Genomic DNA, 18944 nt, shown 5'->3' with positions numbered 1-18944 from the left:
ATCCATTCTATGGCTGCACCATATGTGGATCATGGGACATTTTGGCATTTTGTGGGTTGCGTGTTTCTTACTGTTTGTTTTGCAGCATCTGCCACTCGTTTTTTTTACATGGTAAAATGTGTGTTTGCTTCTGTTTTGGGTGTGCCATTAAAAATTATTGTGTGCGTGCCCCCATGATTTATGTAGGTGGGGCTTTGTGTAGGTGTGGCTTGCGTGTTGTGGGGACACGGGGCGTCCCATGATCTTCTATTGCCCGGGGGCCCCATGAGTTGAAAAAATGAGTGGCAAATGCTGTAAAACGCAGAGTAAAAAACACGCAACCCACAAAATGCCAAAATATACCATGATCCACATATAGTGCAGCCATATGCCCTATGCATGTCACAGAAAAAACGAGCCATAAAATGTGCGCTCCCACTATGCTAGATGTGAATAGGGCCTGAAAGTGAAATTGGTACGATAACACAAGAACAACGAGGGTCTATTCACATCTGTGCGTTTCCTTGCATTTCAGAATGCCACCAAAAATCACAATTTTGCACCGCTCTAAAAATAAAGTTCTAAAGCTTCTTTGGGACAATTACTGTGTGTAGGGCAGCCCATTTAGGTGGATGAGCTGCCCTATACTTGATGAGTGAAAATTCTCCAAAACCCCCCCCCCCGCTAAATAAAATAAAATAAAACGCATGTGGGAATGTGAGTTCGTCCACTCCCTCCTAAATACTTGAATAAAGATGGCCATACATTATGCATTATGATTGTATATAGTGTATTTAGTGAGAAGGGTGGTCACTGATTGATTGCAGTTCATTTAAAAAGCATGCAGCTGGGAATGGGTGGGTAGGTAGGAGGGTGGATGATGCAGGGTGTGTGCTAATGAGGTCAGCCTGATCAGGAAGTAAGGCATTGCTAATAGATACGTTCGAAACATGGATGAGGACAAGTGAAGTAAGTGTCTGTAGATTTATTCGAAAGCTTTGATATTTTTGCAAAATAAGTACATGAATGCTATAATGGTATGGTAGGGGGCTGGAATTTAGAAAAAAAAATGTGAACAAAGGTGAACTTATCCTGCTAACTAGAAGATGTTTCCCCACTCACCCTTCATGTTGAGGCATCAACCCATCTAAAACTTTCTTTAAATATTCAGTATTCTGTAAATAGTACTAAGACGTGCCCACACACATACATACCATGCCAATGTCTGTGCATAGATTAAATCCAGCACATTTCTTGCTATATCAAACTCCGGCATTCCCAATTTTTTACAGCAATACGTTCCAATAATCCTACAAAAAAAAAAATACAAAATTTAAAAATATGATTGAAATAATCTCAGTTTTATTACAGCCTTTTTCAGTTCTCTGGGGAACCATTGGTTCCACCTAATACATATATAGTATCTCACAAAAGTGAGTACACCCCTCACATTTTTGTAAATATTTTATTATATCTTTTCATGTGACAACACTGAAGAAATTACACTTTGCTACAATGTAAAGTAGTAAGTGTACAGCTTGTATAACAGTGTATATTTGCTGTTTCCTCAAAATAACCCAACACACAGTTAATGTCTAAACCGTTGGCAACAAAAGTGAGTACACCCCTAAGTGAAAATGTCCAAATTGGGCCCAACGTTTCAATATTTTGTGTGGCCATCATTATTTTCCAGCACTGCCTTAACCCTCTTGGGCATGGAGTTCACCAGAGCTTCACAGGTTGCCACTGGAGTCCTCTTCCACTCCTTCATGAGGACATCACAGAGCTGGTGGATGTTAGAGACCTTGCGCTTCTCCACCTTCCATTTGAGGATGCCCCACAGATGCTCAATAGGGTTTAGGTCTGGAGATATGCTTGGTCAGTCCATCACCTTTACCCTCAGCTTCTTTAGCAAGGCAGTGGTCGTCTTGGAGGTGTGTCTGGGGTCGTTGTGATGTTGGAATATTGCCCTGCAGCACCAGTCTCCGAAGGGAGGGGATCATGCTCTGCTTCAGCCTGTCACAGTGCATGTTGGCATTTATGGTTCCCTCAATGAACTGTAGCTCCCCAGTGCCGGCAGCACTCATGCAGCCCCAGACCATGACAATCCCAACACAATGCGTGACTGTAGGCAAGACACACTTGTCTTTGTACTCCTCCCCTGGTTGCCGCCACACAAGCTTGACACCATCTAAACCAAATAAGTTTATCTTGGTCTCATTAGACCACAGGACATGGTTCCAGTAATCTATATCCTTAGTCTGCTTGTCTTCAGCAAACCAGTTTGTGCATCATCTTTAGAAAAGGCTTCCTTCTGGGTCAACAGCCATGCAGACCAATTTGATGCAGTGTGAGGCGTATGGTCTGAGCACTGACAGGCTGACCCCCCACCCCTTCAACCTCTGTAGCAATGCTGGCAGCACTCATATGTCTATTTCCCAAAGACAACCTCTGGATATGACGCTGAGCACGTACACTCAACTTCTTTGGTCGACCATGGCGAGGCATGTTCTGAGTGGAACTTGTCCTGTTAAACCGCTGTATGGTCTTGGCCATTGTGCTGCAGCTCAGTTTTGGGGTCTTGGCAATCTTCTTATAGCCTAGGCCATCTTTGATCTAGTGACTTGCACTCCAAGGTACTTAATCAAAGAAACCCTAGGGAGAGTCAGAGGGGGGGATGTGGGCACGGGGGGAAAGGATCAAGCCGGAGGATCTGGGACTTAGACCAATTAATACGCAGACCCGAGTGGCTACCAACGCATTCTATGGAGCGATCTTTTCTTCCATATTCCCTATCTTAAGGCCTCGGATGCTGGTATCTGCACGAACCATGATGGCCAGTGGCTCCACAGCCAATGCATACAGCATGGGGGAAAGTGGACAGCTTTGTCGGGTCCCTCTCTCCAGCGGGAATTGGTCCAAGAGCCAGCCGTTTACAAACACCTTGGCCTCTGGGGATTGATACAGGAGTTGAACACAACGAATAAAGTTAGGGCCAAGTCCAAATCCCGAGAGGCACTCCCACAGGTAGTTCCACTCCACGGTTTCGAAGGCCTTGGCGGCATCCAAGGCCACCACAACTCTCAAGCCAACTTCATCATGAGACCCCTGAATGTTCCTTAGTAGAAGACGAATATTCATAGCAGTGTTTTTTCCTGGCATGAAGCCAGTCTGGTTAGGATGGATCAGTGAGAGAATGACCTGGTTAAGGCGGGAGGCAAGAATCTTTGCCAGTATTTTAATGTCAACCTGCAGTAAGGAAATAGGCTTAGGAATTATGACAATTTGGGCTTCTCGCATGGAGGAGGGTAGGATTCCTGAGTCAAAAATGGATTTGTACAGGTCATAGAGTTTGGGGGTTAAAATTTCAGAATAGGTGGTGTAAAATTCAAGCGGCCAGCCGTCTGATCCTGACCCTTTAGAAGTGGACAGGCAGGAGATGGCTTCGGAAATATCCTCCTTAGTGATGGGAGCCTCTAAGCCCCTGTACACACGGTCTGAGATTTTGCCAACCAAATCCGTCGGATTTTGTCCGTCGGGCCAAGTTGGCGAAAAATCAGATCTTTCAGAACGTGATGACGTAATTTCGTTACGATGGGACTACATTCAGGCTAGTAGCCAATAGCTTTGATGTAGGAATTTGATCTGAGCATGCGTGGCACTTGGTCCGATCAAAATTCTCTACACATGATCGGAATATGTCCGACCGACCCAGTTGGTTGGGAAATATTTCCAACATGTTGGAAAATTGGGTCCAACGGATATTCCGACGGAATCAGTCCGATGCATACCACACACAGTCGGATTATCCGACGACACGGTCCGATAGGACACATTCCGACGGATTCTCCGACCGTGTATACAAGGGCTAAGAGTTCACGTTGGGTGTCCGACAATTTAGGAAATTGAATTCTTGCTAAGTAATCTCTGGTATCTTGGGGAGTGTGGGTGAACCGGGAGGTGTAAAGTGCATGATAAAATCTCGCAAATTCCTTCACTACTTGTTGTGGACCCGTAATATCGTTCCTCCGGTCATCCGTCAATGACACCACCACCGGGGGACGCAAGTCTAAATGAACAAGATACGCCAGCAGTTTACCCGATCTTTCTCCATATTCAAATATCCTTTGCCTACAGAAGAAGATGCGCTGCTTGGCCCTCTCAACATGCAACTGGGAGACCTGTTGTGCCTGAATCTTGAGATTATTGGCATTGCTGGGCGAGGGGTCTCGATGAAACGCCTCCTCCAGCATCTGCAGGTGTTCAGCAGCCTGTTGGACGACCAGGTGTGAAGACCGCTTAAGTCTGTTGATATGTGTGGAGAGTAGGGAGTGGGCATAACGCTTAAATGTCATCCTGGTCCTGCAAAGCAGTCAACCAAAATGGGTTTAGCCGCCAAGGAGGAGGGGGAGAGGCCTTCAAGAGTTGTATCGTGATCCAATAGCGGGCGTGATCCGAGAGAATTCTCGGCGCAAAGCCCACATCTCCCAGTTTAGGTGTCAGGGTCCTTGAGATGAGAATGAAGTCGATGCGCGACATTGTGTTATGGCTGGCTGAGAAGCACGAAAAGACTTTAACGTATGGATGTTTGTGGCGCCAAGTGTCTATTAGAGCAAAGTCGGTCAAAATGCGGTGCAGTCTGGTATGGGTCGGCGGATCAACATGGGGGTCCGGCGTACCCATTTGGTCTAGAGTGGGCGTGAGGGTCATATTAAAGTCCCCCATCCACACTGCTGGTATAGAGTGGTATTGTGCCATAAAGGCAAGGCCCTCCTTAATTACAGCTGAGTTGTATGGGGTGGGGACATAGCAGGCTAGTATAAGGATAGGGGATCCATTAATAGTGGTGTGTATAAAGACATATCTGCCCTGCCGGTCCGTTTGGATTAGCACCAGATCAAACAGCACTCTTTTAGCGATTAGGACCAATACTTCTCTGGAATATGAGGTGTGGGTGGCATGATATACCCAACCTATCCAGGGCTTTTTGAGGGGGGACTGAAGATGGCCTGTAACGTGGGTCTCAACGAGTGTGACAATATCAGCACGCTGGGACTTAACCACTTCAGCCTCGGACCAATAAACACCTTAAGGACCAGAGGTCTTTTTACAATTTCGCACTGCGCTGCTTTAACTGGTAATTGCGCAGTCATGCAATATTGCACCCAAACGAAATTTGCGTCCTTTTCTTCCCACAAATAGAGCTTTCTTTTGATGGTATTTGATTGCCTCTGCGATTTTTATTTTTTGCGATATAAATGGAAAAAGAGCGAAAATTTTGAAAAAAAATGATATTTTCTTCTTTTTGTTATAAGAAAAATCGAATAAACTAAATTTTAGTCATACATTGAGGGCAAAATGTATTCAGCCACATGTCTTTAGTAAAAAAAATGTTAATAAGCGTATATTTTTTGGTTTGCGCAAAAGTTATAGCGTCTACAAACTAGAGTACATTTTCTGGAATTTACACAGCTTTTAATTTATGACTGCCTATCTCATTTCTTGAGGTGCTAAAATGGCAGGGCAGTACAAACCCCCCCCAAATGACCCCATTTTGGAAAGTAGACACCCCAAGGAAACTGCTGATGGGTATGTTGAGCCCATTGAATATTTATTTTTTTTGTCCTAAGGGATTGAATAATGACAAAAAAAAAAAAAAAAAAATTTTACAAAAAGTTGTCACTAAATGATATATTGCTCACACATGCCATAGTTATATGTGGAATTGCACCCCAAAATATATTCCGCTACTTCTCCCGAGTACGGGGATACCACATGTGTGGGACTTTTTGGGAGTCTAGTCGCGCACGGCACCCCGAAAACCAATCACCACCTTCAGGATTTCTAAGGGTGCAAATTTTTGATTTCACCCCTCACTACCTATCACAGTTTCGAAGGCCATAAAATGCCAAAATAGCACAAAACCCCCCAAAATGACCCCATTTTGGAAAGTAGACACCCCAAGCTATTTACTGAGAGGCATGTTGAGTCCATGGAATATTTTATATTTTGCCACAAGTTGCGGGAATATTACAAACTTTTTTTTTTTGCACAAAGTTGTCACTAAATGATATATTGCTCACACATGCTATGGGCATATGTGAAATGATACCCCAAAATACATTCTGCTGCTTCTCCTGAGTACAGGGATACCACATGTGTGGGACTTTTTGGGAGCCTAGCCGCGTACGGGACCCCAAAATCCAAGCACCGCCTTCAGGATTTCTAAGGGCATAAATTTTTTATTTTACTCCTCACTACCTATCACTACCTATCACAGTTTTGAAGGCCATAAAATGCCAAGATGGCACAAAACCCCCCCAAATGACCCCATTTTGGAAAGTAGACACCCCAAGCTATTTGCTGAGGGCCATGTTGAGACCATTGAATATTTTTTTTTTGTCCCAAGGGATTGAATAATGACAAAAAATAAAAAAATTTTTTTTTTTTTTACAAAAAGTTGTCACTAAATGATATATTGCTCACACATGCCATGGTTATATGTGGAATTGCACCCCAAAATATATTCAGCTACTTCTCCTGAGTATGGGGATATCACATGTGTGGGACTTTTTGGGAGTCTAGTCGCGTACGGCACCCCGAAAACCAATCACCACCTTCAGGATTTCTAAGGGTGCAAATTTTTGATTTCACCCCTCACTACCTATCACAGTTTCGAAGGCAATAAAATGCCAAAATAGCACAAAACCCCACAAAATGACCCCATTTTGCAAAGTAGACACCCCAAGCTATTTACTGAGAGGCATGTTGAGTCCATGGAATATTTTATATTTTGCCACAAGTTGCGGGAATATTACAAACTTTTTTTTTTTTGCACAAAGTTGTCACTAAATGATATATTGCTCACACATGCTATGGGCATATGTGAAATGACACCCCAAAATACATTCTGCTGCTTCTCCTGAGTACAGGGATACCACATATGTGGGACTTTTTTGGAACCTAGCCGCGTACGGGACCCCGAAATCCAAGCACCGCCTTCTAAGGGCATACATTTTTTATTTTACTCCTCACTACCTATCACTACCTATCACAGTTTTGACGGCCATAAAATGCCAAGATGGCACAAAACCCCCCCAAATGACCCCATTTTGGAAAGTAGACACCCCAAGCTATTTGCAGAGGGCCATCTTGAGACCATTGAATATTTTTTTTTTGTCCCAAGGGATTGAATAATGACAAAACATAAAAAAAATTTTTTTTTTTACAAAAAGTTGTCACTAAATGATATATTGCTCACACATGCCATGGTTATATGTGGAATTGCACCCCAAAATATATTCAGCTACTTCTCCTGAGTATGGGGATACCACATGTGTGGGACTTTTTGGGAGTCTAGTCGCGTACGGCACCCCGAAAACCAATCACCACCTTCAGGATTTCTAAGGGTGCAAATTTTTGATTTCACCCCTCACTACCTATCACAGTTTCGAAGGCAATAAAATGCCAAAATAGCACAAAACCCCACAAAATGACCCCATTTTGCAAAGTAGACACCCCAAGCTATTTACTGAGAGGCATGTTGAGTCCATGGAATATTTTATATTTTGCCACAAGTTGCGGGAATATTACAAACTTTTTTTTTTTTGCACAAAGTTGTCACTAAATGATATATTGCTCACACATGCTATGGCCATATGTGAAATGACACCCCAAAATACATTCTGCTGCTTCTCCTGAGTACAGGGATACCACATATGTGGGACTTTTTTGGAACCTAGCCGCGTACGGGACCCCGAAATCCAAGCACCGCCTTCTAAGGGCATACATTTTTTATTTTACTCCTCACTACCTATCACTACCTATCACAGTTTTGACGGCCATAAAATGCCAAGATGGCACAAAACCCCCCCAAATGACCCCATTTTGGAAAGTAGACACCCCAAGCTATTTGCAGAGGGCCATCTTGAGACCATTGAATATTTTTTTTTTGTCCCAAGGGATTGAATAATGACAAAACATAAAAAAAATTTTTTTTTTTACAAAAAGTTGTCACTAAATGATATATTGCTCACACATGCCATGGTTATATGTGGAATTGCACCCCAAAATATATTCAGCTACTTCTCCTGAGTATGGGGATACCACATGTGTGGGACTTTTTGGGAGTCTAGTCGCGTACGGCACCCCGAAAACCAATCACCACCTTCAGGATTTCTAAGGGTGCAAATTTTTGATTTCACCCCTCACTACCTATCACAGTTTCGAAGGCCATAAAATGCCAAAATAGCACAAAACCCCACAAAATGACCCCATTTTGGAAAGTAGACACCCCAAGCTATTTACTGAGAGGCATGTTGAGTCCATGGAATATTTTATATTTTGCCACAAGTTGCGGGAATATTACAAACTTTTTTTTTTTTTGCACAAAGTTGTCACTAAATGATATATTGCTCACACATGCTATGGGCATATGTGAAATGACACCCCAAAATACATTCTGCTGCTTCTCCTGAGTACAGGGATACCACATATGTGGGACTTTTTTGGAGCCTAGCCGCGTACGGGACCCCGAAATCCAAGCAGCGCCTTCAGGATTTCTAAGGGCATAAATATTTTATTTTACTCCTCACTACCTATCACTACCTATCACAGTTTTGACGGCCATAAAATGCCAAGATGGCACAAAACCCCCCCAAATGACCCCATTTTGGAAAGTAGACACCCCAAGCTATTTGCAGAGGGCCATCTTGAGACTATTGAATATTTTTTTTTTTGTCCCAAGGGATTGAATAATGACAAAAAAAAAAAAAAAGTTGTCACTAAATGATATATTGCTCACACATGCCATGGTTATATGTGGAATTGCACCCCAAAATATATTCAGCTACTTCTCCCGAGTATGGGGATACCACATGTGTGGGACTTTTTGGGAGTCTAGTCGCGTACGGCACCCCGAAAACCAATCACCACCTTCAGGATTTCTAAGGGTGCAAATTTTTGATTTCACCCCTCACTACCTATCACAGTTTCGAAGGCCATAAAATGCCAAAATAGCACAAAACCCCCCCAAATTACCCCATTTTGGAAAGTAGACACCCCAAGCTATTTACTGAGAGTCATGTTGTCTGAACGAAAAAAAAGAGATTGATCGGTGGGTATGCCCACCTTTAGAATACCTCCCTTCCTCCACCCACTTCTAATGATGGACATACATGCACCATTTATATATGCCGAAGCATGGGGGCATCCTCCCGCAAAAAAGTTATGCCGCGTACATACGTTCAAACTTTTCCATGGGCAAGCCCTCCGTCGGAATTTTGACCGTATGTACGCGGCATTAGGAGCAAAATCGCTCCTCCACCCCTTATGCCCCCATGCTTCGGCATATATGCTCTTTTTTAACTGTGGTGGTGAAATCACCTCCTACAGCACTGGAGTCACGGCTTTATGTATCGTGGGAGCAAACGCTGTTGCTGTCAAGATAAATAAATCCGCGCTGCAGCTGAATGGCGTACCTGCTAAGCAAATTATGGTTAACGTTAAAACAAAGTAACATCACAGTAAAACCTTACCATACCATACCTGCAAAGCAAATGCCAAAAAAAACAGTAAAAAATAAAACATTTTTTAACACAACCTGTGCCTAAAATATATATATGCCGAAGCATGGGGGCATCCTCCCGCAAAAAAGTTATGCCGCGTACATACGTTCAAACTTTTCCACGGGCAAGCCCTCCGTCGGAATTTTGACTGTATGTACGCGGCATTAGGAGCAAAATCGCTCCTCCACCCCTTATGCCCCCATGCTTCGGCATATATGCTCTTTTTTAACTGTGGTGGTGAAATCACCGCCTACAGCACTGGAGTCACGGCTTTATGTATCGTGGGAGCAAACGCTGTTGCTGTCAAGATAAATAATTTTGCGCTGCAGCTGAATGGCGTACCTGCTAAGAAAATTATGGTTAACGTTAAAACAAAGTAACATCCCAGTATAACAGTAAAACCTTACCATACCATACCTGCAAAGCAATTGCCAAAAAAAACAGTAAAAAATAAAACATTTTTTAACACAACCTGTGCCTAAAATATATATATATGCCGAAGCATGGGGGCATCCTCCCGCAAAAAAGTTATGCCGCGTACATACGTTCAAACTTTTCCATGGGCAAGCCCTCCGTCGGAATTTTGACCGTCTGTACGCGGCATTAGGAGCAAAATCCCTCCTCCACCCCTTATGCCCCCATGCTTCGGCATATATGCTCTTTTTTAACTGTGGTGGTGAAATCACCTCCTACAGCACTGGAGTCGCGGCTTTATGTATCGTGGGAACAAACGCTGTTGCTGTCAAGATAAATAAATCCACGCTGCAGCTGAATGGCGTACCTGAAAACATGAAAAATGGTTAACAATAACACAGTAAACAGTAAAGTATAAAAAATTTGAGAGAAGAGAGAGAGAGAGAGAGAGAGAGAGAGAACAATAAAACGACAACTATTTTTGGTTTTTATATTTTATATTTTTTTTGTTTTTTTTTTTTACTTTTTTTTTTTTATACACTTTTTTTTGAACTGTAAACTGTAACAACTGTAACGTTTCGGGTCTCTCAAAATGCAATGGCATCTTGGGAGACTCTGTGTTAGTGTGCCTAGCCTGTGAAATGCTGTACCCTACGCTAATACTTCACTAGTGTGTGGTAGCGTTCAAAACACTCACCCTGACAAAGATCAGGATTGCCAGGACAGCGTGGACAATAAGAACGGGTGTCACGCCTAAATCCGCGCTTGGTACAGACACGACATCTTTTTTGGGGGGCTCGTTGGGTAGGGGTACTCGGGAGGACATAAGAATAATGCCTCTCATGCAGCCGGCTTACTGCATTTGGTTGGGAATGGTGAGGTGCAGAACCCTCTGGATACAGAAGCTCTGTGACAACCTCTCTTTGGAAGAAAAGAAAGGTTAATGTCCCGCCTGAAGTTTTGTATAGCACAAAAGCATTCAGCAAAGCCAATTGAAATAAGTAAGCAGACACTTTTTTGTACCAGCGTCTGGCCTTACGGGAAGCTAGATACGGCGCCAACATCTGGTCATTGAGGTCCACCCCTCCCATATTTTTGTTATATTCGTGGACACAGAGGGGTTTCTCCACAATACCAGTCGCCGTAGAAATTTGGACCGTCGTGTCTGCATGAAGGGAGGTAAGAACGAAAACATTCTTATTATCCCTCCACTTCATAGCGAGCAAATTATTACACCGATAGCAGGCTCTCTCCCCCAGCCTAAGACGGGAATCTACAAGCCGCTGGGGAAAGCCCCGGCGATTAGGTCGCACGGTGCCACATGCTCCAATCTGATGATCAAATAAATGACTAAACAGTGGCACGCTGGTGTAATAGTTGTCCACGTACAAGTGGTACCCCTTTCCGAATAAGGGTGACACCAATTTCCACACTATCTTGCCAGTGCTTCCTATGTAATCAGGGCAGTTCTCCGGCTCTACGTAACTATCTTTACCCTCATAAACCATAAAGCTCCATGCATAGCCTGTGGCCCTGTCACAGCACTTATAGAGCTTGACCCCGTATCTGGTACGCTTGTTGGGAATGTACTGTTTGAATGACAAGCGACCAGTAAACTTAACCAGGGACTCATCAACGCAGACAACTTTTTGGGGAGTAAACAAGTCTGCAAAACTTTGGTTAAAGTGGTTTATGAGGGGCCGAATTTTGTAGAGCCGATCGTATTCAGGGTCTCCACGTGGACGACAAAGTTCATTGTCACTGAAGTGCAAGAACCGCAAGATCTGCTCGTATCGTTTCCTGGACATGGAGTTAGAGAACACGGGCATGTGGTCAGCCGGATGCGTGGACCAATAAGCCCGCATCCTCATGAATTTATGTGTGCCCATGTTGAGGGAAAGGCCCAGAAAGGTCTTAAATTCGGAAACCGTAACTGGTTTCCAATCTCTGGCAAGAGACGGCAACTGGGGATTAGCGGCGATGTGTTGACCAGCATATAAATTGGTTTGGTCCAAAATAGATCTATAGAGATCTTCCGTGAAATACAGAGAATAAAAATCAGGATTGGCGAATTCTGCAGGAAGGGCACTATGGGAACGACGGGCCTGTCTTCGTCTTCTTGGTGGCAGCGGGACACTACTTGTGCTTGCCACCTCGCCAGCTTGAACTGCACTTATGGGACTCGCCACATCACCACGTGATACTGCAGTGCTGGATGTACGTCCAGGGTGTACTAGGCCGCTGGTGCTTGCCAGTTCACCAAAAGGATGAGCGGCGCTAGTACTGGCTCTATACTCCATACGAGGGACTTGCGGTTCCTGCACCTCAACATCAGAAAATCGGGGTCGGGTACGCCTGACGTTAGCAGGGACCTCTTCTTCGTCGTCAGAGCTATCTGACATGGAGGCGCTTTCCTCTACGGGTTCGTATTCTGAGCCTGAATCTGACAGATCAGTGTCTTCCTCTTCACTATCTGTCATGCTCAGAAACGTGTAGGCCTCTTCACTAGTGTACCTTCGCTTTGCCATTTTAGGCTCTAAATTTAGGGGTACAGTAGTGAGACTCACAGGTAAAAAAGCACCTAGCCTATCAGCGACTGTATAAAACGCTACAAAAAAAACTGTTAGCGATCGCAGGGATCAGGCCTGACTCTGCGAACGCTGCAGTTATGTGTGTTGTGTTTTGTAAGTGACAGTGATCGATCGATACTGCACTTGGGTGGGCTGGGCTGGGCTGGGCTGGGCAGAAGGGCAAAACGCAGGTGCTAGCAGGTATCTGGATTGATCCTGCTAACAATGCGTTTTTTTAGAACCCTAAATTGCTGGGCACGCTAGTATAGATCTGATCAGATCAGATATTGATCTGTTCGGGTACTATACCACTAAGGGAGGTGTATGCTTTGCGCGTGGGTGTTAGCGGTACTGGCACTAACCTAGCACTGCCTGGGGTGACGCAGACCCTTTCTGACCCTAAAACCAAATTTATATCACCCGCCGGGTGATCAGGGGGTTAAACCTTTATTAGGTAATAAATGGCGGGTGCCCTGATGCTATAAAAAAGCAAACTACCTAACCAGCGTCACCCGTAACACTTATACGGTGATCACTGGTGAAAGGGTTAACTAAGGGCAATCAGGGGTTAAAACCTTTATTGGGTATTTATATGGGGGTACCTGAAGCTTTATAAAAACCTGACGGGGAACCTAAATAACTAAATAACTAACTGGCTAACCAGCGTCACCAGTGACACTTATGCAGCGATCGCTGGTGAAAGGGTTAACTCTAGGGGCAATCAAGGGGTTAAAACCTTTATTAGGTTATATATCGGGGTACCTAATGCTATAAAAACCTGGCGTTGAACCTAAAAAAAAACTAGCTTCCTAGCGGGACCAGTGACACTATTGCAGCGATCAGAAAAACGATCGCTTAGTGACACTGGTAAAAGGGGGTGAAAGGGTTAACTGGGAGGGCAATCAAGGGGTTAAACCTTTATTAGGGGGGGTAGGGGGCTACCCTGGACCTAAAGGGGCCTAACACTAGCTGCCCTGACACTTTTTACAGTCACAACTGACACTAAATGTAGTGATCAATAAATAAATGAACACTGCATTAGTGACACTGTGACTGGGGGGGGGCGGGGGGCGATCGGGGGGGTGATCGGGGGGTGACTGGGGTGAAATGTGTGCCTATGTGTACCTATGTGTCAGTGGACTGTTGGTGCACTTACTTGTGTGTCTTCACTCCGCGCTGTCCGGTCAAAAAGACCGCCACGAGGAGTGTGACATCACTTCCTCCTCCTGTGTTTACATTTTCACAGGGGAGGAAGTTCGTCACTGGCCAGGAGCGATCGAGAGGGGATGGCCAGAAACCAACGGCCATCCCCTCATCGTGGAACGCTCCGGGAGCGAAAGGGACCGCCGTATCCAGCAGGAGGGGGGTCCGATCGGACCCCCCACCCGCTGGAAGGCAGGCACGTACATGTACGTGCTTGTGCCTGCCTGTGCCATTGTGATGACGTACAATGGCAATACGGCGGTCCTTAAGTGGTTAAGGAATGTCAGGAGCGGCTGTGCATTTTCCCTTATTGCGCATACCTCTGACATTCCACGTAAGGAACTTCAGAGAGCTCATGGGGGGTATAGGGTGCACATAATAGACTGCAGTTGAACCGGAGCCAGCAGAGCAGACACAGCTACAGCAGACAGCGGAAAACAAAGTAACGACCAATAACAATAGTGCATGTATGATAATAACATAGTACCTTTAACGTAAATAAACATTTGTAAGCCTGGTGGTGTGAAAAAAACAATAACCACAACATTTCCCCTCCCACCCAGTCCAGTGCCACGCCAACTCGGCATGGACATTGTACCCCATAACCAGGTATCAACGGGGGACATCCAACGTTCGGGATACTTTGGAGGCAAGGGACTTAATTTCAGCGGAGCATAGAAAACTAAGGTGAGAAGCAAACAGTCAAACAAATGAGGAATGAGAAAACACACAAAGGTCCTAGGGGGGCAACTTCTTCTCTGAGAAGTGCATGGGGAGTAGGAGCCACACAGGTGTAGCACCATTACGGCTGTGCAGGGGGGGGGCTCCGCCCGCCATCGGGATGGAAGACAAAATAAGGTAGAAGAATTGTTAGTGATGTTTGATTTTCGGTCTTCAGCAGTCGTTGCTCAGTTGTGAGGGAAGCAGGGACCCTGAGTTAGTAGGGTCACCCGGAGACTAAAGGTATGTTGCGAGGGCCAGCGCAGAGAAGAGAGGGATTTCCAGGTCTGTCCTCTGCTCCTACAAAAAACACATACATGCGGTGCGCCCATCAAGGGGCTAGTCAACAGAATAAAAGCGGGCGATATCATAAGCCCAGAGGGGAGCAGTGGGGAAGAAATGAGAGGTATCCACATCTTGCTGATGGGAGGGTAAGCTCAGTCCCAGCGTTCCCTCTGATCAATCCAAGTAGACGCCAACGCAGGGTCCTCGAAAAAATGGGTTCGGCCCTCTTATTCCACATGAAGCTTCGCAGGATATAGCATAGCGTATTTGAGGTGGAGAACTTGAAGGCGTCGTTTGACATCCTAAAACCTGGACTGCTGGCGTTGTACCTCGTTGGAGAAATCCGGAAATACGCCTACCTGCGTGTTGGTATGAGGGATATTCCCCCTTTCCCTGGTCAGACGAAGGATTTTGTCGCGGTCCCTGAAGTTGAGGAATTTCGCTATCAGGGTGCACAGTGGGGCCCCTTGGGGAGGAGGATGGGCAGGGATGCGATGGGCACTCTCCACAGCAAACATCACCAAAAATGCATCTCTTCCGAAGGTGGATGTCAGGAGATTTTCAAGGAAACTCGCCGGATCGTTGCCCTCAGCTGTCTCGGGAAAATCGATAAAGCGGAAATTACATCTCCAGGGGGCGATTCTCCATGTCGTCCTGTTTCGCGGTGATCTGTTGCAGCTGGTGGCGCACTTCGTCTGTGGTATGTTGCAGGTGGTGTAGAATGTCTTCTGCTCTGCTAATACGGGTCTCCGTCTCTCCGCCATGCAGTGCCGCAGGGCAGAGAGATCCTGCCGGATAAGGGACACATCAATTTTAACCTCCTCAATTTTGATGGTGAGCGTGCTCTGGCATAGAGCGATAACATCAAACACTTTATTAGTGGCTATCATAGAGTGCTCTGCATCCGAGAAGGCGCCGGCACCACCTCCAGCCTGCTGGTCCGCCTCAGAGCGGCGAAACTTGGCAAGCTTATCAGCAGCCTCTGAACTTTTTTTTTAGGTGGAGACATGTTTAAGAAACAGCCCGGGGAGCTCCGGGGTATACCAATATGGCAACTGTTTGCTAGGCCAGACTTGTAAAGTCCCCTCCCGTAGCTGCTATAAAATGACACAGTATATAAGTAGCGGCCAGGTACCTGTAAGGGCCAGTGATTGCAGCAGGAGACGACCGCCTCAGGGTAGTCCGGGAGACTTGTAGGGCCTGTACAGTTTCACAGGGAGTGGAGCAAGATGGCCACCACACCAGAGCCGGCTGCCCCACCGGCAACTGCGGGGTAAATAGATAATGTGTGATGGCCCAGGGGCAGTATCAAGAGGCTGATGGTCCTGGACAGTCAAGCAGGCCAAGGGGAGCTGCACTGGCCCCTGGCCGGTGTAGCAAGATGTCCGCCACTCCGGGAGCTAGGCCAGAGCCACGGACTGTCCCACCGGCCGCCACAGGGCAAATAGGGACCACACTGGGGGCCACAGGGGATCCGGTGGCCGCAGTAGACAAGCAGCAGTTTTGTAGGTGGTTAGGCAGGCCAGGGAGGCTTGCGGGGGCCGCCGGATGTAGTAAGATGGCCACCGCTAGGCCGAAGCCGCGGTCTATTCTACTGGCAGCCTCCGGGCAGGGATATCGTTCGAGATCGGCCTCGAGCGGCATCCAAATCAGGCAGAAAACTCCAAAGATCCTGCGGGGAGAGAGGCAGAGCTACTGAAGAGCCAAGGGCATGCAGGATGGACAGGATGAGTGCAGGATAGTTGCTTAAGGAGTACGGATGAGCGGAGCACTCACTGCAAGCGTCCTACTCCATTGCACTCCAGGCCACGCCCCCAGCCTATGCCATCTTTATGTAGAGCAATATTATTTTTTTTCAGATCTTCAGAGAGTTCTTTGCTATGGAGGTGCCATGTTGAACATCCAGTGACCAGTATGAGAGAGTGATAGCGATAAACACCAAATTTAACACACCTGCTCCCCATTCACACCTAAGACCTTGTAACACTAACAAATCACATGACACTGGGAGGGAAAATGGCTAATTGTGCCCAATTTGAACATTTTCACTTAGGGGTGTACTCACTTTTGGTGCCAGCGGTTTAGACATCAATGGCTGTGTGTTGAGTTATTGCGTGTCTTGCCTACAGTCAACCATGGTGGTGGGGTAAGCCTCTTTTCTTCTAATTTTAATGAGTGGCCATGTGTCTTTAATAAGGGGAGTTTAATCCCTATTGTGGGGTCACCAGTATGGTATTTGTGAATTGAAATCATATCCCCCCTCAAGCGTCTCTTCTCCAGAGAGAATACGTTTAGTGCTCGTAACCTTTCTTCGGTCCCTTTATTAGTTTTGTTGCCCTTCTCAGTACTCGCTCCATTTCCAGTACATCCTTCCTGAGGACTGGTGCTCAGAACTGGACAGCATACTCCAGGTGTGGCCGGACCAGAGTTTTGTAGAGTTTGAAAACTATCGCTTTATCTCTTGAGTTAATCCCCTTTTTAATGCATGCCAATATTCTGTTTTCTTTTCAGCAGCTTGGCATTGCATGCCATTGCTGAGCCCATCATTTACTAGGACCCCCAGGTCCTTTTCCATCCTTGATTCCCCAAGAGGTTCCCCCCCGGTGAGTAGATTGCATTCATATTTTTGCCATCCAAATACATTATTTAAAATTTCTCCACATTAAACCTAATTTGCCATGTAGTTGCCCACCCCATTAACTTGTTCAGATCTACTTGTAAGGTTTCCACATCCTGTAGAGAAATTATTGCCCTGCTTAGCTGGGTATCATCCGCAAATACAGATATTGAACTGTTTACCCCATCTTCCAGGTCATTTATGAACAAATTAAATAAGATTAGTCCCAGGACAGAACCCCGGGTATCCCACTTTCCATCCATGCCCATTCCCAGTACTCCCCATTTATCACTGCCCTCTGAACTCGCCGTTTTTAGCCAGTTTTCAATCCATGTACTCACTCTATGTTCCATGCCAACAGACCTTACTTTGTACAGTAAATGTTTATGGGGAATTGTATCAAATGCTTTTGCAAAATCTAGATATACTACGTCTATGGGCCTCCCTTTATCTAGATGGCAGTTCACCTCCTCATAGAAGGTTAATAGATTGGTTTAGCAAGAACGATTCTTCGTGAATCCATGCTGATTACTGCTAATGATACAATTTTTATCACTAAAATCTTGTATATAGTCCCTTATCATCCCCTCCAAGAGCTTGCATACTATTCATGTTAGGCTAACTGGCCTGTAATTCTCAGGGATGTATTTTGGCCCTTTTTTAAATATTGGTGCTACATTGGCTTTGCTCCAGTCAGCTGGTACTATTCCAATCAGTAGACTGTCAGTAAAATTTAGGAACAGTGATCTGGTAATTATTTGACTGTGTTCCATAAAGACCCTCGGGTTAAAGCCATCTGGTCCCGGTGACTTATTAATGTTAAATTTGTCAAGTATATTTCTGTCCTCTGTTAGCCATGAGGGCTCTTACTGTGACGTGCCATGAGGATAAACTCTGCAGTTTTGGTTACTGAAGCCCCCCCCCCCCATTTATCTCATGAAGACTGAGGAGAAAAATAAATTCAATGCCTTCGCATCTTACCATGCTTTGTAACCATATTCCTAACTTCCTGACACTAATACTCAACAATACAATACATGGGCACTCACAGTCCGCGTACACTCACAGCACTCGTGTACTCACTTCCAACGTGCACTCACAATACACAGGTACTCACTAGGGATGAGCTTGATGTTCGAGTTGAACATTACGTTTGACTCGAATATCGGCTGTTCGCACGTTTGGCGAACACCGAACGTCATGGGCCGTTCGCGCCAAATTCGTGTGGCGCTCACGGCTCACAATGTACTGCGCCATCGCAGTGTATTGCTGGCTCATGATTGGCCAAGCATGCACAGTGACCCCGCATGCTTGGCCAATCACAGCGCCGGCAGCGAGGAGAGCCATGATTGGCCACAGGCAGGATGCCTGTGGCCAATCATAGCTCAGGCTGTGTAGTACACGCCCCACACTATATAAGGCCGCCAGCGCGGCGGCCTTGTGTAGTGTGTTGGCGTCTGTAGGAGTTAGTGGGTGTTCTCTGTGTACCATCAACACAGTATACACCATTCATTATCGGCCGATTTAGCGTTCTTGCTCTTCTGTAATTGAGCTTTTAGCAATCTGCAGGAGTTTGTGGGTGTTGTCTGC

At 45.7% G+C, this 18944-nt stretch overlaps 1 protein-coding gene across 2 annotated transcripts in view; it reads right to left on the bottom strand.

Annotated features, from left to right (window-relative positions):
• The window catches only part of TMC5 (transmembrane channel like 5), a 319514-nt gene that overhangs the window by 80355 nt on the left and 220215 nt on the right, over positions 1 to 18944 (bottom strand). For both annotated transcript variants that reach the window (XM_077448949.1, XM_077448948.1), the window contains one exon: positions 1194 to 1289. In XM_077448949.1, the coding sequence (XP_077305075.1) occupies positions 1194 to 1289 (96 nt within the window). The remainder of the gene's footprint in view (positions 1 to 1193; positions 1290 to 18944) is intronic.

This window comes from Lithobates pipiens, unplaced genomic scaffold (assembly GCF_037356315.1).
Source record: "Lithobates pipiens isolate NorthernLeopardFrog02 unplaced genomic scaffold, aLitPip1_a1.2 Scaffold_22, whole genome shotgun sequence".
Lineage (NCBI taxonomy): Eukaryota > Metazoa > Chordata > Amphibia > Anura > Ranidae > Lithobates > Lithobates pipiens.
The sequence above is the reverse complement of the archived record's forward strand: the minus strand, read 5'-3'. Positions and strand labels throughout refer to the sequence as shown.